At 38.5% G+C, this 24,049-nt stretch overlaps 1 protein-coding gene across 1 annotated transcript; it reads left to right on the top strand.

Moving 5' to 3' along the window:
* On the top strand, positions 1–23,352 carry Bmp3 (bone morphogenetic protein 3). Its single transcript, XM_047566746.1, has 3 exons — positions 1–1,044; positions 15,247–16,157; positions 23,111–23,352. The coding sequence occupies exons 1-3, from the start codon at positions 684–686 to the stop codon at positions 23,300–23,302; spliced, it is 1,464 nt and encodes a 487-aa protein (XP_047422702.1). The 5' UTR covers positions 1–683; the 3' UTR covers positions 23,303–23,352.
* The last annotated feature ends 697 nt before the right edge of the window (positions 23,353–24,049 follow it).

The raw sequence follows: 24,049 nt of genomic DNA, 5'->3' as shown, positions 1-24,049 counted from the left end.
TGCTGGCTACTGCCAGGTCCGAGTGCCTACTAGGGCGAACGAGAGGGCAAAATTGGCAGATCAGCCAGAGGAAGAAGGAACGAAGTTAAGGAGTCAGATCTCTCTCTCTCTCTCTCTCTCTCTCTCTCTCTCTCTCTCTCTCTCTCTCTCTCTCACACACACACACACACACACACACACACACACACACACACACATACACACAGCTCGCACGTACACTCGTACACTCAAAACTCGGACTGGCGACTCCGCGGCTCCTCCAGTCACTGGAAAAGGCGAGCTAGTGAGCACTCTCCGGACCACTGCGCCCACCCCGGCTCCGGCACGCGCCCAAGGCACCTCTAGTCCGTTTCCCCAGCGCAGCCGCTTCGACCGGGTGTTCCCGAAAATAAACTGGGGAGGGAGGGTAGAGACAGCTCCTGAAAACACTCGGGCCACACACGCAGCGACCTACAGCTCTTCCTCAACGTCGGAGTGGAGACAACGCCTGCAGCGCCTTGCGCCTGGTGCTGCCCAAGAAGAGCCCACCTGCGGGTCCGCGCTTAATCGGCGCAGAAAGTGGGGCTTGTAGCTGTCCGGTTCCAGCTGTGCTCTGGGCTCTGAGCGCCCTTACCGCAGCGGCTTAGAAGTTCAATCCTCGGCTCTGTCGCCGACCCCTCACGCCTTGGGAGTGTTTCCCAGCGATGCAGAGAGCGGACGCGCGGCACCCGGACATAGCCATGTCTGGGATGCGCATCCTGCTCTACCTGTGGCTGGGCTGCTTCGGCGTGAGCCTGGTGCAGGGAGAGAGACAGAAGCACCATTTGCCCGAGCTCCACAAAGCTGTGCCAGGAGTCCTCTCGGCAGGTAGTGGCCCCGGCCCAGAGTTGCAGCCTCATGACAAGGTGTCGGAGCATATGCTGCGGCTCTATGACAGGTACAGCGACAGTGGCAGAGTCCAGGCGGCACGGATGCCAGGCTCCCGAGAACGAGGCTCGCAGCCCCTGCGCCCTCAGCCCCTGCGCGAAGGCAACACAGTTCGCAGCTTTCGTGCGGGAGCAGCAGGTGAGTGCGCTCGGGGAGTCCTCTTCCTGCTGTGTAGCTCGGCGGCTTTCTCCCAGGACCCCCCACAGATTCCTTGTCAGCCCTTGGCTTGGTGGTGCTACCTAGGGACCTTTCCCCGCCCTTCGCATTTGCCCTTTGGGTCCCTCGGTCCCGTCACACTCCTCATTTCTCCAGCTGCGGTCCAGATGAGCCCAGTTTCAGAGTCCCAAGTGAGCGGGGAAAAGTAGAGAGAAGAGCTTAGAGCAATGCGTGTGGGGGTGGACGACACTTCATGCTCAGCGGAGCCCTCCTGCTCTGAGTGCGTGGAGTACTTCTACCGGACCTTACCCCGCTGATTCCTAAATTGGTCAGCCATAATTCCCTGGGACTAGGCTCGACTCATGTTTACCCAGAAGCAGATGCCATTTTATACCAGCCCAAAGGGTCCCAGGGAGAAAACACACTTGAACTAGATGCCTTCTCCTCGCCTTTTAGGTAGTGGCTTCTCCAGATTTTGCACCGGCTCTTAACTCACGCCCTCTGTGTTATTATATTTGCCACTTTCTACTTGATAATCCCTGGTAACAAACACCCAAACAAAACAAGGTGCTTGAGTGTTTAGATTATTTAAAACCCATCTGGGCAAATAGGGGTTGTACCATCCACCCTGGGAGGAGTTGGGGGTTGGGGAGTGGAGCAGCACTGGATCCTAAACACCTCTTTGAATCTGCCCACGAAAATCTGCTCATCCCATTTTTCAACACAGATCACTGCAGACTGAAATTCATGGCTTAACAAGGTTTCTTCGCTTAGCCCCTGCGGTGAAGCAAATAACTTACATGCTTACTGCCTCCCTCCCTGTGCTAATGACTTGAAGGAAAGTTTCCAGACCCTGTTTATATGCTTTGAGAATGAACTAGGCTTTTTCCTTCACTACATTCATGGTAAAGAGAAACGTGATTGCAAAGCTGGTTTTAGTGAAACCATCAAAAAAAAAAAAAAAATAGCCAAGAATCTTCAAGAGAGGAGGTTATGCCTCAGTGCTCAATCAATTCTGTCGGAGCCACTACTGAAACATTTCCCCAAACTTTGATATGTAGGACTCCTGGAAAAGAGGAAAACTAACACATCCATCAAGGAAAGTCCTAGGTTGAAACTGTGAATAAACTCTAGGGCTCATAGGCATGATGACATTTACAATAAATGTGAATTATGCTTTCTAATGCAGAAATCTTTAGATACAGCTTGAGCTGAACCAGGTTTTACTTTCTTCTTAGAACCATAAGCATGACCTGTAAGGAGCTGACCACCACTAAGGAAACAGAAACCTGCCCTGCATTATCCACAGCATCCCATCCGCTTGAGGAAGCTGTCCTGACAGCCAGCCATGCCAGTGAATGATGGGTTTACTTTAGTGTATCTCTGGGGGCAGAACTCAATGAAGGAGCAGTGTGGAAGTAACAAGGATTAGAAGGAAGTTGTGTGGCCAAGGCAGGAGGCAATACAGAAGATACTCAAGTAACTTACCTTGATAATTGTTTCCTTGTTTATAAGCCCAGGGAAAAACTGAGACACTAGAGAGACAAAAAATATTTGTTTTTGTATTGACAAATTTCATTTTTAGTATGAATCTTAAAGTTTGGAGGTGAAATATGAGTTTGTTTCATTCACACACTGTATAGTTTTTTGCTTTAGGCTGGGTGAACTATATGTAAGAATTTGAATAACTCAGGCACCATATACTTTGTGGCTTCAAATCATTCTGTTCATTATAATTTCAGGATCCCTTATCAGCTTCACTGTGGTCTTTCAGCATCAAATGATAAACTCTGATGCAGATGCCAGACATTCCCTTGAAATGATGAATTGCAGCTTGAAGAATATATACAAGGCTGTGTGCCCTGATAAGAAGGGTAATCCCTTTAGCATCCTAGAGACTTGTCTTAATGACTTATTCATCATAAGTAGACATTGGTTTTTGTGGAAGCTTAAGTGTCATGTTACCTGGTTGGAGACTCCTGGAGAGGTGGTGCATGTTGGACCCCTTCCAAGAGTGTTTAGTTACTAGCACACTGAAAAGACTTTATTATAAGGCAGTTCTGGCTGTCACGAGGCAGGACTCCAGGAAAGTGCTAAGGTTTTTGTGTGTGTCCCTCTCGATACATCCATATCAGCATTTGCATGGCACCCTTTACCCTGTGACCTGTGTTCTGATGTGGGTGAAAGATGCTGTCTGCATTAATAAATTAGATGTGTTTTCCAGTTCAAAGTGTTTCACAATATATGGGCTTCTCTGTACCCAAAGATGTTCCAGATTTTAATGGAAAGTCAGGTGGTGTGCTGTGCACATGGAGTGGCTGCTGATCCGGCAGACTTTCCAAGTGCTTATTCAGGCTGAGTTATAGCCTTAGAGACCTATTTGCTCTTTGGAACATACCTGATTAAAATTATTTATTGTTCTAAACCTAGAATATCTTTGGTTGAAATTTAGCTGCTGTGGTCTCCCTCTGATTACTTTCTACTTAAACCATTACTTGATGGTGGGTGGCATCCATCCTAAATACACTTTCTGCTAACCCCTGTTCTCCTCCCTCAACTCAAGGCAGCTGGTGTGCCAAAACCGTAAGTTTGGAGCTCTTATAAGCTTTTTTGTGACGTGTAAGGGTTTACACAAAGAGAGGTTTTATCTTTCCCTTTGTAAAAGGTGATTTACAAAATTATTGATGACAGAGACATTTGGCCTGATAAAACACATCATCTTGAAAGAAGACAGAAGGATATTAAATTAACCTTTGTTTTAATCTTGACTTAAGTTTGTCCTTGGCTACCACAGGATAAAAGAATGATATTTTACATGAGGTTTTCTTCTATCGTGATCCTTCAAGATAATTTATGTCCCTTACTTTCTCATTATTCCCATAGTAACTTAATTTCATTTTTCTTAGTCATAAATGTGACCTCTTCAGGAAAACCAATTAAAGCACACATGTTCTTATTAGGAAACTATCACTATCTGTGATATACAAGTACAAAAAGTCTACATTTCATTGGTTATGCGTTATCTTTTTAAAAAACCTCACATATTTCATGAATAAAAGAGAACAATATTGAAGTAAACCAGATTCACAAATGAATAATTTCCTTCAATGAGGAAAGGAAGATGCTTTCCTATTAGGAACCAAAAACTTTAAAAATGAAGAATCATGATTTTGACATGTTTCTGAAGTGCAAGGTGAAAATATAAGACTTTGGAAAGATAGTATATGATAAAATGATCATCACTCCAATAGGAGCTGTTTCTGTAAAATACGTGGACCAGGGACAAAGCATCATTTTTTTAATGGTAAAGGACTATAATTTCTTTATCAAAATATACTTACCTTGAAATGCCCAGCACTTAGAAACAAGACTTGAAACTAAAGAGTACTTTATCTGATGTTTTTATTTAAAAGACAATAGTACAAGTGGAGGAGTTGGATGTGCAGCTGCTTTGAATTACACACCACTTTGAATACATGATAGCCTTTAATGAAGATTTTACTGTAATAGGCAAGACAGCTTTATAATCTCTGACATTTAAAAATCCATAATACCATGAATTCTTGATTATCCATGCTAGATGGAAAGTTAGAAAGAGAATGAATTGCATAAAAATTAATTCAAATTTAACTTTGTAGTACTGTTAGACACACTTGGAAAAACCAAGAGACCATGAAGGTCAATGAAAAAAAAAAAAAACCTACGCAGATAATTCATGCAAGCAAATAATTTGCTCAAAATTTGTACGTTAAAATATATGCATAATTAAAAGTAATTAAGAGGTTTATATACATTTCACCTAAGCAGTAGAAGTTCACAAGTAATTGAATGAGTTCAAATTTTACAATAATTAAATAGGCACATAAATGTCAAGACTACTTGTAAGTATTTTCATTGTAGAATTTTGTGTTTGGAAGAGTCATTGAAGAAAGTAAGTCCATCCCCTTCAATGGAAGCACAAATGGGCATCATGATATATTTGCTAGACAATTTCCAAACATACTCAGCTCATCTCAAAATCTATTATTTCTATTGGTCTGATCTAAGTTTCTAAGAGAAAATTTCACAAAAGAGATCTCTAGAAGATCTTAACAGGTGCTACATAACTTTGAATTCCATGGTCAAGTTGGAAAAAGGGATGTTTTCTTTGCTGTGGGATCTTTAGATGCAAATAAGCCTCCTTAAGAGTGGCACACTTTCTCATTTCCCATTCAATACCTATCTCATGATACTTATGTATATTGCTAGTTTTTGAACTTGGGTAAAATTGCCATTGTACCATCTTCCTGCTTTTATGTTGTAAATTTCTCTGAATGTCATCTTAGAGTCTCTCTGTCACCAAATTCTATTTTTCCTCTTTCTTTATGAATTTTCCTTTATTGTCTTCTTCTTCATGATTAGTACCTATTGCTTCACAGCAGGTATTATGCTTTAAAACAAAAGCTATTTTATATGCAGAAAAATACATTTGGAGATTATACATATTTTTTAATGTTTTACCATCATTAATACCTTCATGAAAGACATATTTACTCAAGACATCTATCAAATCCCTTATAAAATCCCCTGAATTAGGTGTATTTAATGATACAATAAAATCATACCTACCAAGAATCCTCACAAACTTGTTGAGCAACTTGGCATATATGTTCTATTAACTAGTCAGGATTTTTGTGCTGCAATATAAGACAGAAATTTTCTCCTAAAATTTAGATGGCTTTCCCATTTGTTGAATTTGCATATCCTTCTGAGCACGGCACAGTGGTACACACCTGTACCAGGCTGAGGCAGGAGGACCCCAATTCAAGGCCAACCTCAGCAACTTAGAGAGACCCTCAATAACTTCGTTAGACCCTAACTAAAACTCAAAACTAAAAAGGGTTGGGTATTTATCTCAGTAGTAAAGTGTCTGAGTCCAATCCACAGTACCAAAAGAAAGAAAGAAGCAAATAAGAAAAAGAAAAAAATGTGCATATTCTAGTAATCAGTGATCTTGATAATTTTATTTTGGTGGTAGTAGTGGAAAGAAATTGACCTCAGATAATAGTCTCAGAGCTTTTCCTACGTCAAGTTTCAGTTGAGTGAATTTTTATGATGATGTTGTAAATTCATGAAAATAGAATTTTTAAATGGAAATATCAACATAGTATCAAGTGACGCAGGTTTACCAGGATAATGCCAACTATGGAAAGTGACAAGTGTAAGCCTAAACTTCTCATATATATTTAGCAACCAATAAAATTACTATTCACATGTTAGTAGTAGCTATGTCTTGGCATATGGCATATAAAGCCATAGATAAAGTGCCCTGGTAACACAAACTTTCAGTAGTGATATTTTTAAAGACAAGGATTTCTCTTTATCTAAAACATCTGCATGTAGATCATAAAGTGAAATGACCATGGTGTGTTTACTGACTTCTTCAATGATCTTCCTTTAAGATTCATCTTCTTTTGTTAACAGAAGCACAGTAAATGCCTTGATTATGTTTGGGAACACTATAAATGAAAGCGTTTGGGCAAAATTATCCCGCTTTACCAAATAAGGTACTGTCAAATATACCTTCTATGTAATAATTATATCCAGTAACTTTAGAAATACAAGGTTCTTTATCCAGCACTTTCATTGTATAATTAAAGCAGCTGAGGTCCAACACACTCTTATTTACTTTTCTTTTAATTTTTAAAAATTTAATTGCATGAAATTCATCCTAAAGACTGGATTGAGTGTGATTGTTACAGGTAGGTGTAGGCTAAGACGAATGGTTTTCAAGTAGAAAAAAGATCATTAGAGGTTTTATTTTTCTGTTACCCAAGGCTAAACATTGTGAGATTTAAATCCCAATCTTAGCTGAACTGCTGATTGATAAAGTCCTTGAATATTGCTATTATCAGCTTCTTTATCTGTCAAGTGGGTTAAATCACCACCTACTGTGTCTATTGCATAGAAAAATGGTGAAACCCATTTGAGAAAGTACATAGAAAGATACATTAAAAGTTTAGAAACCCTAAATAAGGGAGGTATTTTTCATATTCTTAATATTTTGAGAGACTGGCTCCCTCTAGCTTCCCACAAAGCCTTAAACACATCTCTAATGTTGATTCTATGTGTTCGTTTGCAGTGATAATGTAAACATGAAGAGATGGTAGTCATTTTGTAAAACAATCTATGATTTCCCAAACCTACCTTCAACAAGTTACTGTGTCTTTCCTGACCCCAGGGGCTGAGTGGGGTAGGGTTACATTGTTTTGTGGAGATTTCTTGAAATTAGTTAGTGTCATAGTATGATCCCTGGATCAGCAGCATAAAAATCACCTTGAATCTTGTCTGAAATTCTCCAACCCACACTAAAATTCAGAGTCAACTCTGGAGTGGAGTTTAGAAATCTGTGTTTTAACATGCCAGCAGAGTGATTCTGATCCACATTTGAAAAACATTGCTCTAAGCTTCTGTCCCTAGAGTTTTGAGTATTTTGTATCATAACCAATACTTGAAATCTAGGATTGATTAGTGTGCTATTCCTGTTTTCATCTGGCCCTTAGTGGGCATCTCCATGGACAAATGGTTTGTTAACTTACATAATGGTAAGCTTCTTTTGCTTTGCAAGGTATATTGCTGTCTTTATGACAGTTCTTGCCCTGAAGAAGGCTTCAAAGTATGTTAATCAAGACTGCTTGCCCTTTACTCACAGCTGCAGAGTCAGTGACCTAATAGATTTGCTAGAAGAGTGATGTGAGTTGGGGCCTCCAAAGAAAGTCCTTGGAGGCCAGGAAGTCTATCTCATTTCATGGTTGTATTCTGAGGACTTGGCACGTCTGACCTACAGTTTAAACTCAGTTGTGTTGAATTCAGTGTTCAAGAGATGAAATAAGAAGAAATAGTAGAGAGGCTGTCAGTCAGGCAAAGTGTCCTTTAAAAACAAACTTGCCTTAAAAGAATTTCCCATGAGGCATATTATCATTTATATATTAAATGATGATGGTATTAAACTTCATATACAACTGTTCAAATAATGCTTCATCTCTAATGAACTGAAAGGAAACAACTCAAGAAAGGTTTTTGCCAACTTAGGGAACTTGAACCTATTTGAAAGTTTTTTCCACTCTGGTGTTAAGAAGGAAACACTTTTGAATCTGGTAAGTTTGCACAGTTGTTCATTCAACAAACAGACATACACACATATTTCAGGATGTGCATGCTCCAGACTGTGTGAAGTACTAGGAGTTCAAGGATTTATAGGACTCGAGTCTGCCCTCCAAGAGTTCACAGTCTAGGAATGCCCCAGGCAGAGGCTAAGAGCAGATAAACTGATTAATGAGCATTTGACTCTTCTAGAAAAACATACATTATATCATCTTTGGCCAGGTTTTTACTTTGGACATAGAAAGTGGTTGTTTTGAGTTCTCATAAAACTCAGACATTTTGATTCAGACTCTGCAAAAAAAAAAAAAAAAAAAAAAAAAAAAAAAATTGTGACCTTTCCATCCTGTCTCCTCCTGAAAGTGGATGGTAGCAGAGAGAAACTGCAGCCTTGGCTAAGAAATCCAGAGCAAATATTCAGTCAGTGGCTGTGGGTATAGGGTATATGTAACCTTGTCCTAGGCATGCCTGGCAGTTCTAGCAGCTAAACTTTGGACAAAGGAGTTGGGGTGGGGGGTGGTAAGGAATTGTTCTTAGCTACATATTTTCTGTATGACTAAAATGTTTTCCCTGCTTCCTGGGGATTTAACTAATCATCAAGATTTCATTTAATCTATTTGCTTTAAAATCAGACTTTACATAGAAAGCTTTCCATTGTATGTTCTAATTCCTTTTGAATTCATTCTGTGTGGGCCAGCACGAAGGTGAACTTCCCCTCACCACTCCCTGGACACCGCCTTAGCTACTCTTGGAGAGAAGCTGAACTTTTGCATAGCATGGCCAGTCCTGAGTCCTCAGGACAAATCCCAGCTGCCCAAGCTGATCCTAACCCTCATCAGGTGCAGGTGCTCTGTTTTCAGATAAAAACAGAAATAAATCTACCTTTATTTAACAAACTCCTTACATAAATCTACATAGGTAGAAGATGACCTGGGTTCCTCTCTGAAATCATTTGTAACCAGCTGACTAACTTCTGTGGTTTTTCATTTTTACATTTCTGTAATGCATAGGTTGAACTAAATCTGCTTATTCATAAAAGAAGCATTTACTGAATATTGTTCAAGGGTTAGGACCTGTGCTAGGGACTGAAGAATGTAAAATAGGGACCTCATCTTTGAACTGTTTTTATGGTTTTAGAAAGAAGCAACATGGTATTAAAATAATAGAGGCAGGATCCTAATCAAGGGAGTAGATCGTCAAGACCACCCTGCCTCTGGAGGTGGTGCCTTTGCTTCACCTTAAAAAACAAATCCGGATTATCAAGTTGGAAAGGGTTAGGAAAAGGCATTCTACAGAGAAGCAGCAGGTGCAGAGATCCAACAAGCAACAGAGAATGTGGCTTGTTTAGAAACTCACCTGACTTTCAATTCTCAGGTATTATGACTCTGAAAATTCAGGACATAAGATTATAATGCCAGTGGCAAACCTTAACTAAATTGCAGTAGATATCTTCCCAGAAAGAAAATTGGGCTTGTTCTAGTGCCAACAAACAGTAAGAAAATAGCACCACCTATTGGTAGCTATATTTTGGCATCACAAATATTTCTTGGGGAAGATCTGCAAACACCCCCTTGTTAATGCAAGGGAGCTGAGCGGTTCTGAATCTCACCTTCCACACCGCATCCTACCGTAGGGGAATCCTCCTGTAATAGTCTGGACTTTTTCCCAGTCTCACCAAGTTGAGTCAAACAATCAAAACTCATGACTTACATTGGCCTGGATTTGTCCTCCTTTCAACTGTAACCTTTGGTTTATTCTCCTCTTTGACACTAGAGAGATCACTGAAAACCCTGATCCCTCTGGAGCCCCTCCGATAATTGGCAATAATTCTTACGTCTTTGCTAAACCATTTCCCTCCTCCTGGTCACTTATTCTTGTTTATTCAACTCAAACTTAGGGGTTTCTAGACCCTTAAACATTGTGGTTACTTCCCTAGTTGTTTTTGACGTATGTAAATTAGTTAAGATGAGAACACCCAGAACTGGGCACGCTGCTCTAGATATATTTAGATTGGTATAGCATATAATTAGTATTTCTTGTATTCAAATACTATCCACAGCCTAAAAATAATACATAAACTACTTATATCATGAAGCCCATCTTTTTAAATATTATTATCATTATTATCCATTTTTTATTAGTCAGAAAATGTACCTGATTTTTCATTCAGTCATTCTAAATAAATATCTGAATACTTCAAATGAATAGAAAAAGATGAACATTAAGGCATTTTCCTTTCTCTGATATTTAAACTTAGTTATCGGTGTGCATAGATAAATCTGGGCAGTAATTGATGGGAGAAGAGAGAGAACTCTAATGCAAAATTACCATTATTAAGTACAGGAAGATGCTTATTTGAAAAGGTAGATTAATATAAAAATCTAAAAAAAATGTAAAATACATGAAAGCCATTGAATGAATGTTATTACCACGTGTCTCTATAGCAGGGAGGCATTTACCTCATTCTTAATTATTGGTGGTACCCAGCTTGCTGAATTCCATGCACCTGTCTTAGTGCCATATTTGTCTATTGTAAACGCTCTCTAAATGTTTGGTTGCTTTGAGGAAAGAGCATTGACTTCTACAGAAATTAAATAACCTAAGATCAGAGAAGACAAAAAGTAAGCATGGATCAGAGAAGGAATGATTTATAGAAGAGTGGCTACTTCAAGTTTATTTTTAAGAGAAGAGAGAGGAGAGCAGGAATTTGGAACAGGCAGAGAGAGAACTTTCCTCTGGCTGGGTAGAAATGACAAGAGCAAAGACATCAAGTGCTGGGCGTAACTTAACATCTTTGGTTAGAAGCTAGATGTGAATTGGCCATTTCTTGTCTGAACTTGGCAGGTTTAGATGTTTGCTAGGATTTCAAATAACTAGGATAATTTGAAGTATTCTTATAGTTTCTATTTAAAACATGCCAACAGTCCTCATGGAAAAGCTTCCAGATCCCTAGCTGCTGTAACAACAGCTGTACACTGCTGTAATGTGTTCTTCCTTCCTTCCCCTTCCCAATATTCCCTTCTGCCTTCATCTTTAAAGTCTGGTTCAAAGGTCACCTTTTCCCCATGTGTCCTCTGTCCCCTCTCTGGACAAAGTTAATTGCTTCCTTTTCTGTTCCAAGATCATTAACACCTTGGACAGCTAGTGTTAAAGTGGTAGAGCTACCTGTACCTTGCTCATGTATCCTCTCCCCCACCACGGTGTGTGAATAGAAGCATCTGTTTGTGCAGCCCTATGACCTAGTCCCAGCTCTAGCACCTGGTGGGTATTCAATTCATGTTGGTTAAAGTAAACCATTTATTTTGCTTTGGTCTCTCATTCATTGCTGGTTGTATTATGTTTATGTGTGTAATACACAAATAATACAGTGGAAACTATGTACATAATCTCTGTGATATAAGGCCCATTTAGCTCTAGAACAGAGTAGTTTGTTGGTCTTAGACTTTCGATTGCAGATTGAAATGATTAACTGCAGCTGGAGGGAAAATTTTAAAGTAATCACCAAGATTCTTTATCTAATATGTCCTTCATAAAAAAAGAATGTTGCATTTCAAGAAAGGAAGCTTTTGCCCAATTTACTGTTTTATTTGCTTATTTATGTTGAGCAAAATCCTCATTCTTTACTGCATTTGGAAATAAAACCTTTTTAAAATTTCCTTTTGGGCCATATGACTATAAAACCAGTGGTTATTCTAGACCACCACCATCCAGTAGAGATTTAGTATGAGCCACAAATGTAAACCACATATATAATTTTAAAATTTTAGTAGCTACATTTGAAAAGGCAAAAAGTAACTAAAGCAATTAATTTTAATAATGTATTACATTTAACCCCAAATTCTCAAATATTGTCATTTCAATACATACTCAATATAAAATATATTTCTGTAATGTCCATTTATTTTTATAACAAGTCTTTGAAATTCAGTGTGTATTTTATATGTGTACAGCATGTTTCACTTTGAACTGAAGTGGCCTGTCACTATCATACTGGACAGTGCAGTTCTAGTTAGCTAGCATTTAGGGAGTCTTTCCCAGGTGCATTTTACCTACATTCATTCAATTAACCCTCATGACAACTCCACAGTTGATACTACTGGACTCATTTTACAGAGGAGCAATCGGGGATTTTGTTCAGGTAATTTGTCTAATAACCCCTATTGGGTGTAGTGGACCTGGGACTGGGTCACAGGGCTTAAACTTCAAAATCATACCATGAATTAGAATGAGAGTGGTGGGACCAGGTGGTGTGACAGATTCTGAGACTTTTTATGAGAAGATGTTAAAGATTAGACCCAGTGGTGGAGGCTTACCAGCAGCAGGTCACAAGGTGATGGGAAACTTGTTTGAAAGAAGGAAATATTTTGAAGTAAAATGTGGGGGAAAGGAGCAGGATTAATTTACCCAGTGAGACCCTACCACCCCTGTCCCTTAGAGTTCATTCACTGCTAGTCTGTTTGGCAGTCATTCTATTGCCATAGAACAGAGTGACTTCTCTTCTTCCATTTTAAACTTCCATCTGCTACACAAAGTTTGAGTAAAAGTATATATTATGGTGACTGGGATGAATTAAGGTCAGAGTCTCTGAACAACCCTGATGCCATGGCTTTGTTATAAAGGTCTGCAAAATATTATCCTGGTGTCATGGATTATACAAATGTGCACAAATGGCAGTTTCCTCCTTTTGCTTCACACAATGTTAAAAATGAATAAAATGTGTTTCCCATTGCACTTCCCCTGTGCTTGGGGACTCAGTGAACTCATTTTAAGTTTCCACATCTTTATAAAAATGTTTTGTTTTTACAGAAACATGTTTTTGATCAAGAACATAATTCCATGATTGCGTGTGTTTCTGAAACAAGTATGTATATGGAACAAGTGCATGAAGGAAAGCCTGGACTTTGGTGACCAATCCCAGGACTGGACATTCTTTAACCTCAGCCTTACCAGTAACTTGTTAGAAGGAACCATGTTCTGCCCTTGAAAATCAATCTCCTTCCCTCTCACTGTCTTTTGTTTCTGGATTTGAAGAACTAGAAGTACAATCAAACAATTTCAATCTTTTTTGTTAAGCTATCTAGAAATTTAACTTTTAAATTTAAGGAATGTTCAAGTTCAGACAAAGTGTACCAGAAAATTTTTTAAAAGCACTTTGAATGGTTTCTCATTTTTGGATATATTTTCTGAATATTGAGATATTTCACCCTGCATATTCAACCCATATCCTGCACCCTACATTTTGTGAGGCAGGTAGGAGATAAAGTGCCCATAATACTGTGAATCCTGGCATTAATTACACTGACAATTTTTATTTAAGAAACACTTACCTAGAGCCTTTATGAAATGCTTTACAGTTATTTAATTCTGATGACATGGAAGTAGAAATTATCTCCATTTAATGAATGAGAACATTAGCTCCCCCAGTTAATTAAGTGACTGAACCAGTACGTAAGTCAAGGTGAGTCTAATTCTAAACCCTGTGCTTATAACCATTAGGCCATGTGTGCCTCATATAGGAGGCTATTAGAATACTTTGCCAAATGTATAAATTCAGATCTTGGTCATCTCTAGAATGCTCTGCCCCACCCCATCCCCCACACTAAGTTTACTGCTGTTATAATTTTCACACATTTATGATGCTTCAGTAAAGGAAAGAGCAAGTCATAAAACTAGCTAATCTTTACTTTAAACTTTTTTCTGGCTTTTAAAATTACTCCTGTTTACTCCCACTCCCACCAGAATCCTCCAAAGGAAAGGGGTTGCATAAATTTTTTGGTTTATATTTTCTTTTTTAAAAACAAATTGAGGTAAAATTCACAAAATAGGAAATTAACTATTTAAGAAATCAATAAAGTGGCAATTGATACCTTCAAAATGTTGTGCAAACACTAACTCCATCTAGTTCCAAAATATCTCTATGATTTCAAACTTCTTAAGGAGTTTCTCCTTAGTCTGCCCTTGCTCCAGCCCCTGGCAAACACCTACCACTTTAGTCTCTATGGACTTAACTATTCTGGATATATCATGAAAATGAAATGAAACAACTTGTGACCTTTAGCATGTGGTTTCTTTCATTTAGCATTATATGTTTCAAGGTCCATTTACATTGTGACATGTATTGGTATTTGTTCTCTTTCATGACGGTAATATTGTATCTTTTAGATATGCCACACTTTGTTTATCCATTCATCCACTGATGATCTCTTGAGCGGTTCCCACCTTTTAGCTATTGTGAATAGTGCTGCTATAATCAGATACTCATTTGAGTGCCTATCTTCAATTTTGGGGGCATATGTCTAGGAGTAATTGCTGGAGCATATGAAAATTCTATGTTAAATTTTGGGAAAACTATCAAATTGTGTTCCATATCGACTAAACCATTTTGCCTCCCTACTGACAAGGTGAAAGAGTTGCAATTTCTCCACATCCTCACTAACTTTCTGGTGTTTTGGGGTTGATTTGTTATAGTCATACTAGTATGTATCAACTAGTACATCATTGTGCTTTTGATTTCTATTTCCTTAATGACTAATGTTTTTGAGAATCTTTTTATCTGCCTGTTGGCCATTAGTATATCTTCTTTGGAGATGTATCTATTCAAGTCCTTTGCTCATGTTTTGTGGGTTTATTATGGCATTATAAGGCATTATAACCGTTGTTGAGTTATAACTGTCATTTATGTACTGTGTTCTGGATACTGGATTTATCAGATATATGGTTAACATTCTGAAGATTGTCTTCTCACTTGCTTATGTCACTTGATGCACAAGTTACTAATTTTGATGAATTTCCATTTATCTGATTTATAAATTTATTTTATTGATATGTCTATTTTTTCTTTTGTTGTTTGCACTTTGAGTGTCATATCTAATAATTCAATGTCAAATTCAAGATCAGGAAGAATTACTCCTGTGTTTTCTTTGAAGAATTTTATGGCTTTTAGCACATATATTTAGGGCTCTGATTTATTTTGAATTAATTTTTTCACATGATTGAGGTCTTATTCTGTTTACTCTTTCTCTCTCTTTTTTTTTTTATTCCTAGGAGACCTTAAAAGCAAGGGACTACATATTTTTAATCTGACTTCTCTAACCAAGTCTGAAAACATTTTGTTTGCCACACTGTATTTCTATATTGGAGAGCTAGTAAACATCAGCTGGAATTGTCCAGTGCCCCAGGGATGCTCACATCATGCTCAGAGGAAACACATACAGATAGAACTCTATGCATGGAGCCTCAAAGCTAACCTAAACCAAAGCCAACTCCTGGGTCATCTGTCAGTAGATGTAGCCAAATCTCAACGAGACATCATGTCCTGGCTATCTAAAGATATCACTCAGCTCTTGAAGAAGGCCAAGGAAAACGAGGACTTCCTAATAGGATTTAACATGACCTCCAAAGCACAACAACTGCCAAAAAGGATGGTACCTTTTCTGGAGCCTTATATCTTGGTGTATGCCAATGATGTTGCCATTTCTGAACCAGAAAGTGTGGTATCAAGCTTACAGGGACATTGGAATTTCCCCACTGGAGCTGTCCCCAAACTGGATAGCCACATCAGAGCTGCCCTTTCTATGGAACGAAGGAAGAAACGCTCTACGGGTATCTTGTTGCCTCTGCAGAACAATGAGCTTCCTGGGGCAGAGTATCAGTACCAGGAGGAGGGAGTATGGGAAGAGAGGAAGCCTTACAAAACCCTTCAGACTCAGCCTCCTGAGAAGAGTAAGAACAAAAAGAAACAGAGAAAAGGACCTCACCAAAAGAGCCAGACACTTCAGTTTGATGAACAGACCTTGAAGAAGGCAAGAAGAAAGCAATGGGTTGAACCTCGAAATTGTGCCAAGAGATACCTTAAAGTGGACTTTGCTGATATTGGCTGGAGTGAATGGATTATCTCCCCCAAGTCTTTTGATGCTTATTATTGCTCTGGAGCCTGCCAGTTCCCCATGCCAAAGGTAGCCATTGTTTTAGCCCTGTTCTTTCTTCTTTTTTTTCCACAGAGTAGAAAAGCACACTAAGTTGAATGTGCATGAGTGTTGGTGTGTGTTTTCATTTACTGAATCCATCTGGACCTTTAGGTAATAGGTACCTATGTAATAGGTAATATGGTTATGCATGGTTTCTCTTTAATGGTGTTAAAGTAATATGAGGTCAATAGTGGTATGGGAAATATGAAAAAATGTACCCGTAAAAATGTCTTTTGTGTTGGTTCCAAACATGGTGCATAGTCAACTAGTTATGCATCTATACCTATCTATGATAAGCAAACCCCAGGTGGTAGAAGCTGATTTTTGAGGAATATTCAGGGAATGCATGGAGATCATGGAAGCAAATGGGATTGATGCCCTGATGCAGAACATTTTTTTGATAAGTAATGACTCATGAAAAGAGTTGTCCCCACCGAGGTTAGGATCAGGGTTTGGCTAGGTAAACTGGCCTCATTAAATCTTCCAGATGTTTATTTCATTTGCTTCTCTGCTAAATGTCAAAAAGGAAGGCAAAATAGAATATGATGACTTCGTAAACTTCTTCCAAGACCTATTTTAACCTCTCAGAAATTACCTGACTCTTCCAAACTCAATCAGGGCTGTGTTTTAACATATCACTACTCGGTATCATGACAAATATATTTTCAGAAGTCTCTCCAACGCCCACCTCTTTTTGCATAGCAAGTCTGAGTGAAAGTTCTCTTTCAACCTAGAGTATAAATATTGAACTAGAGTGGTGCCCTCCAAGCTCAGTTAAGTTTGTTGCCATGCTTTCATTCTTGTCTTGAAACAGTTTGAACCTCTCTTAAACCATGAGAAGTGACTCAAGGAATAGAATTCAGAGGAAGAAGTATGTTCTTTTTTTCAAAGCTTGAATCAATTATCAATTTTTGTTGTAGTTTAATAATGAGGACAGAAGCCCCTTTACCTCAAAAAGTGACTTATTTTTGCATGTAAGTCTTTATGGTAGCATTTTTATGTTTCTAGTCCTGTGATGGTTGGGTACCACATACATAAAAACAAAGGGGCTGACTGACATTCTGTTTTTCATGTTACCATGTCTCAGCTTTTCACATTTTCCAAGATCTTATCTTTCCCAAGGATATTGAATGATACTGAGTTTTGTAAACCCAACACAAAGTAAGTATTATCTATACTTACAGTGATAAAAAGAGCCTTATATTCTCTAAAGATTCATAAAGTACATTTCACTGATCAGACAGAACTCATTCACCAGGGATGACATTCGGAAACACAACAAAGATGGCACAAGGCCACAGGCAGAGAAGACTCTATTATACACTGTGGCTTGTGGCTTGTGACTTGTCCCCAGAGATGAGAATGGATTCCTCTATTGATAAATTCAGGATGACTGATTTTAGGTGGGCTGGGGGTTTTCTACATAATCTTTCTCATTCTCATAAGATGTAATTTCATTTGGGTGACCCAGAAAAGAAGTTTTTCTCTTCCCTCCTGACAGGTTCCAGAAAGCCATACTAATGTGGAGATGTTCTGTTAGTTTGCTTTCATCCTCTCACTGGATAAGTGGCTTAGCCTCCAGTCTTCCACCACTGTTCCTCACTCACTGTCTCTCCTGTTGGTGCCATCTGCTTTTACTCTTCATAAAACTGCTATTGCTCCGGAAGAGCTTCACCATGGTCCTCAGTGATCTAAAGAATTATAATTTAAAAGCTAATAAGGGATAAGTTAAGAAAAGAAACAAATTTAAGGAGAAAAGTATGGCAATATAGCAGAATAATTAAATACACATGCTTGATCATCCAGGACTTCTTAAACCTTAATGTGCCTGCAAACTGCCTGGTGTTTGTTGATATGTATGCCTGATCCAGTGAGTTTGGGGATAGAGCCCATGACTCTGCACATCTAACACACTTCAAGGTGATACTAACGCTGCTGATTCACAAATTGTACTTGGAGTAGTGACATTGATTATCAAATGCTTTTGGTTTGAATCTTGATTCTACCACTTACCAACTATGGTTCTTTGGATAAGTTACTCAATCTCTCTTCTTGTTAGTTTATCATCTTTGAAATGGGTTAAAATAGTTATAAGAGCCAGTTACAGTGGCACACGCCTATAATCCCAGCAGCTTGGGAGATTGAGGCAGGAGGATTGTGGGTTAAAAGCCAGCCTCAGCAAAAGGGAGGTGCTAAGCAACTCATTGAGACTCTGTCTCTAAATAAAATACAAAGTAGAGCTGGGGATGTGGCCCAGTGGTCTAGTGCCCCTGAGTTCAATCCACAGTAACCCCTCCAATAGTATAATAATACTTCATAACAAAACAAGGGGAAAATGAAATAGTAGAGTAACTTGCATGCAGTAGGTGTTCAATAAATATTTGCTATTGACGTTATTATTAATGGCCCTTGTAGAGTCTGAGGAGAATAGGAAATTAAGTGTGAGCAGCTGAAAAAAGACTAGATAGGGAAAGGGAGCAAGAAAATAAAAGTTGTAAAGCAAGAAAAAGTTTTATGTTTCTAGTTCATTTTCAAATATCACAAGGTTGAAAATAGGATTCTCCCTGCGGGTTTAACAGCCTGTGAGCTCTTCCAGTGAGGTTCCTTTGGAGAGTAGTAGAATGAGGAGAACATCCATTGCAGCAATTGGACTCATCATAATATTTGTCCAAACTTGGCATGGCATCAGAGCTCTAGGGAGACATAACAGGGATAAGTGTGGAGCTTTCTCTCTGAGCTTGAGATTTCCTCCTGCCAAGTGGAGAGTGGAAGTTTGGCTGTTACAAAGAGTCCTCAATCTCTCGTCACCTTGTATGGATCTGCTTAACTTTTAAAGCTTTCTAGTTGTTCCCTTTAAGTCTTCCAGTGGTACAGTAACCAAGGGATGGGAAACATGAAGCTGAAGGAGGAGGCAAGGGGCGAGCACACCCTTGTCAGCACAGTGTCTAATATGGCAACCAGAGTGAACTACTTAAATAGCAAAGTGGCCTGACCAGCAGAACAAAACGAGGAGCTATAACTAGGTCAGCATGACACGTGCAGTAATCGAGGCACCAGAGAATCTTTAGACATTAGATATTCATTTTGACCCAAAGAAAAGTTCTCCCAGGCCAAACTGCTCAGCTGCCCTTCTTTTCAGGCTTCCTGAGCAAAAACCTTCTCTATATGGCGGGTCTCTTCGTCTGCTAAAGTCGACAACCTGCTCTATAATTCAGAACAGCTGTGCTCTGCCTTTCCCAAATTCCAGGCTTTGCCCTTTCACTGATTCCAATTAGATAGTTTCTGGGCCCTCACACCCATGTGGGCTGGTCTGGAAGAGTATAGAGCAAAACCTCATGGCCCAGGTCAGGAATGAAGGCTCGTAGCCGATGACATACTCGCCCCTGCTAATGTATTTGTAATCATATTCAACTTGAGGACATCACACACAGCTGGGCAGGTGCAGCCCTGACCACTGTAGATTTCATTCACAGACAGGGCAATTTGAATTTTTCAGATTTCTAGCCCTTACAGTCAGTCTGTTCTCCCAGGGAGAGATTCTTGGAATTCTGCCATGAGATGAAAAATACCCACATAGCCAAGGCCAAGTTCTTTGCCTCCCTCACCACCTTAGCAGAGATGGAAAACAGAAATTTCAAATGAAAATGATTGAGCCATTGTTGTTGACAGAGAGCCAAGAAACCAACAAGGATTAGAGAAATGAAGTTACTTTTGCAAGGAATTATGCAAAACAACTAGGAATAGCAAAGACAGAATTAGGCAGCAAATAATCCAAATACTTTGCACCAAATATCCTATATAAAGAAATTCACATTAATTAGTTTAAAACCATACATCCTCAGTGAATTTCCTGAATTTTCCAATTCTAATCTCTGGTCATGAAGATGAGCACTAAAAACATTGAATTATGATGTACTGAGTTTCCTTAGCAAAAAATTATCTAAACCGATGTTGAAGACATGCTTCACCCTCATTTAAAAGAGAGCCTGGTGAGGGAAAGAGCACAGGTTTGCATTTATGACTGAAATATTTCTTAAGTTCAGTAAAGAGAGTCATGAGAAACACAGTTTGAACTCAGAAACAAAAACTGTGCACTGGAAACATGCTTCACACCAGAAAATTGCAACATGGATCATTTGTGCATGACATAATTATTCCTGGTAAGGGCAGCTTGATCAGAAGATTCCATAGTGAGAAAAAATGGGAAACTCCCTAGTAATCTGAGAGGTTCCTGATAAGAAAACACTAACCCACCATCAATGGCTTGTGCTGAATTCCAGTGAGCTCACTAGAGACTACTCATATACTCACAGTTTCTGACTCCATCATTTCTGAGTTGGAGTTTAAGGGGGGAAATAGGATAGGAATTTTCCTGGGAAACACCCATGAATATTTTCTGTATCTCTGGTAGGTCATTTGCACAGAATCTTTGATTTTTTAAAAAAAAATATTTTTAGTTGTAGATGGACATAATACCTTTATTTATTTTTTATATGGTGCTGAGGATCAAACCCAGTGCCTCCCATATGCTAGGCAAGCGCTCTACCACTGAGCCATGACCCCAGCCCTGAACCTTTCATTTTTGTTGTGGGATTTCCACCCCCACAAAAATAGGTAAAGTGGAGGGTATGCTGTTCCCTCTAAGTATTTCATCTATTTACCAAATATTTCTTCAGCGTCCAGAGTATACAGTGTTGTAGGCACTGAGGACAGCAATGTGCAGCAGTATTTATTGCCCAAAGGCTAATTAATTAGATCAACTTTGTATGAAATGTAAATATTGTGAGTGGTTAGACCTTAACAATAATAGAATTATGTTAGAAAATCTGGTTTTAAAAGTCTTATGGGGGTTCATGGATGATTGAGTCTTCAGAATAACTTTAAATCAATAGAGAAAATTGTACGGCTGTAAAGGTTCTTTTTAGAAATTACTGATACTGCTAAGATAACAAGTAAAGCCTCTTGACATCTAAGGTTCAATGCTGGTTACAATTTGGGTGAGGCTCACATATTTTATTGATGATGCAGGGCACCCAATATGCAGAGTAGAACAGCTTGGACTTTTTTTTTTTTTTTTTTTTTTTCCACTTAAGGGATGAAACCAGGCTTTGCAATCAGTCAAAGCTCATTAATTCAAACTTGACTACTCTTTTAAACTTATACTTGAAGTCTCTAGGAAGAAAGAGTAAAAGCAGTTGCCTGTCATTAAGACTAATATTTTAATTATTTGTATTTATTCCAAATAAGTTGAAGTCAAATGTATGGATTTTTTTTTTTTTTACATTGAAATTGAAAGATGCGATGACACAAAGCAAATTTTCCCTGTTTCTGCCACAAGGAATTATTTTTATTTCCCCACAATATGCCAATTTTCAGTATTATTTTCTTCACCTTTGACTTTTATGTAGCCTTAAATTTTTAACTTGTCTGAGTTTCCCATGTTAGAGTTAGGAGTTTGAATTTAAAATCCCAGTTCACTGGGGCAGGGGTTCCTCCAAGTGGTAAGAAATATGGCTCAAAATCTTGAAATTATACAGTGAGAATTTTGGTTTAAATCCTATTCCTGCCTTTATGGTTAGCAAATTATCAGAAGTCTCTCTGCTCCTTCCCACCCCCACCCCCCCGTGTGTGTGTGTGTGTGTGTGTGTGTGTGTGTGTGTGTGTTGCTGGGAATCAAACCCAGGGCCTCACACATGCTAGGCAAGCATACTACCACTGAGCTACATTCCTAGTGCCCAAATTTCTGTTTTTAAATATGATTGAAACAAAACTAGTTTCACCAACCCAAAGGAGACCATGGGGAGAAGTGCTTGGAGTCTCTAGGAAAAAAGAGTAAAAGCAGTTGCCTGTCATTAAGACTAATATTTTAATTATTTGTATTTATTCCAAATAAGTTGAAGTCAAATGTATGGATTTTTTTTTTTTAACATTGAAATTGAAAGGTGCGATGACACAAAGCAAATTTGCTTTGTGGCATCTCTTATGGAGGTGTGCTGGCCATCCTGGCAGGACCTAACAGTCTGGGCTTGCAAAATTGACTCCTCCCTTTAATGCTTTTAGTTAGAGCAGAGCTGTATGGGGCTTTCTAAATAAAACCACATGTTTCACATGGATGTTAATGGTCTCATTTGGCGTTTTCCAGGGGAAGAGATTTAACCCAGGCTTCATTGGTCAAATGTCTAACATCCATGGGATAACCTTAGACCTTCTAGTTTATTCCCACAGGACATGGTCTGTTCCTAAGAACACAACTCTACCAAGTCTAAAACTGTGGAGCAACAGTGACCCCCAGTGGCCAATGTTGTGGTCTTTTTTAACTTCAATTTGCACTTGAATAATTACACTAATGAAATAATCACCATCCAAATAATCCTCCTGGTAACTATTAAAGAAATCAATGCTCCTCTGTTTTATTTTGACAACAATGCATAAATATCACTATAGCAGTGGCAATAAGGTATGTCTGTTAAATAGAGTTATTTGTTAGGGTTCTTTATGATTAACGTAGGGTCAAGAACAACAACCTCCCCAAATTTTTTTGGTTGCAATCCTATTGTTGAAAATATCAATGATATATTGATTTTATGGTTGTGGATTAAGTTCTTTGAAGTTAAATAATTTCTGCTGAAAGAACTGGGTTCAAATTCTTACCACTTACAAGCTATTTGACTTTATACAGGTCATTTAAGCTTTTTGAGTCTGCAAAATGTAAGAAATGGGGCTTTTGTTAAAGATTGGAGGTGGTATTTACAAAATGTACATAGCAGGTTCTTAGAAAATGACTAGTACTTTGGGATGGTGGGAAACAGAGGTTGGGCTGGTATACAATGATGTCAGGGTTTTACTAAATCATTGAAACAAATTTATTATATAGGGCATTTTGTGTGATAAGGAGCTGAAAAGCCATTCCACCTAACATGTTCTCTTGTTTCTTTTTCTAGTCTTTGAAACCATCAAATCATGCTACCATCCAGAGCATAGTGAGAGCCGTAGGGGTTGTTCCTGGGATTCCTGAGCCTTGCTGTGTGCCAGAAAAGATGTCCTCACTCAGCATCTTATTCTTTGATGAAAATAAGAATGTAGTGCTTAAGGTTTATCCTAACATGACAGTAGAGTCTTGTGCTTGCAGATAACCTGGCAAAGAACTCATTTGAATGCTTCATTCAACCTTTAGTTTATTTTTATGGACTTTTTTTTTTCTTTTTTCTTTTTTTTTTTTTTTTTTTGCACTGCCAATGCCTTTTGTTCCAAAAGATTGTTTTATAGTCAAAAGAGAATAAGCAAATAGACCGAAGATTTCCACCATGCAGAACTGGACTGTATTTGTTTCTGAATGTAACTAAAAGCAAAATTTTAGTAAATGTGGACACCTATTTCTTTCTTTTAAAAAATCACATGAGAAAAATTATCAAACTGTTTTTAGAACTGTTGAAGAACATACTGATTTATTTTTGTAAGGGGCTTAAAAAATAGAATGGGGAAACAACAATAGCTTATCATTTATCTCTACTCATTCTAACAACTTAGGGGAAACAGTAATTTCATATTTTTAAGTAGGCTAGTTACCTTAGATTTCTGAGAAACCCCGCATGTGCTAAATATCCCATCAATGTTAATGTTTATGGTAGAAGTTCTTGGCTTATTTACCCCTATTTTTTATACAAGTCATTGTGTGAGTTGAAGTAAGCCTATGCTGAGTGTGTGTGTGTGTGTGTGTATGTGTGTATGTGTGTGTGTGTACATATGCCTGGTGCCCGTGTCCTCTACAGGAAGTGTACTTAATATGACTCTGTAACTCAGTCTACACAAGATTCCTTATTTTTCAGTTTCATTTCTGGCAAGCACCATTTAGTATGAGAACTTTACCAAAATAATAGAAC

This window comes from Sciurus carolinensis, chromosome 10, assembly GCF_902686445.1.
Source record: "Sciurus carolinensis chromosome 10, mSciCar1.2, whole genome shotgun sequence".
NCBI lineage: Eukaryota > Metazoa > Chordata > Mammalia > Rodentia > Sciuridae > Sciurus > Sciurus carolinensis.
This window is presented reverse-complemented; position numbering and strand designations above follow the sequence as displayed.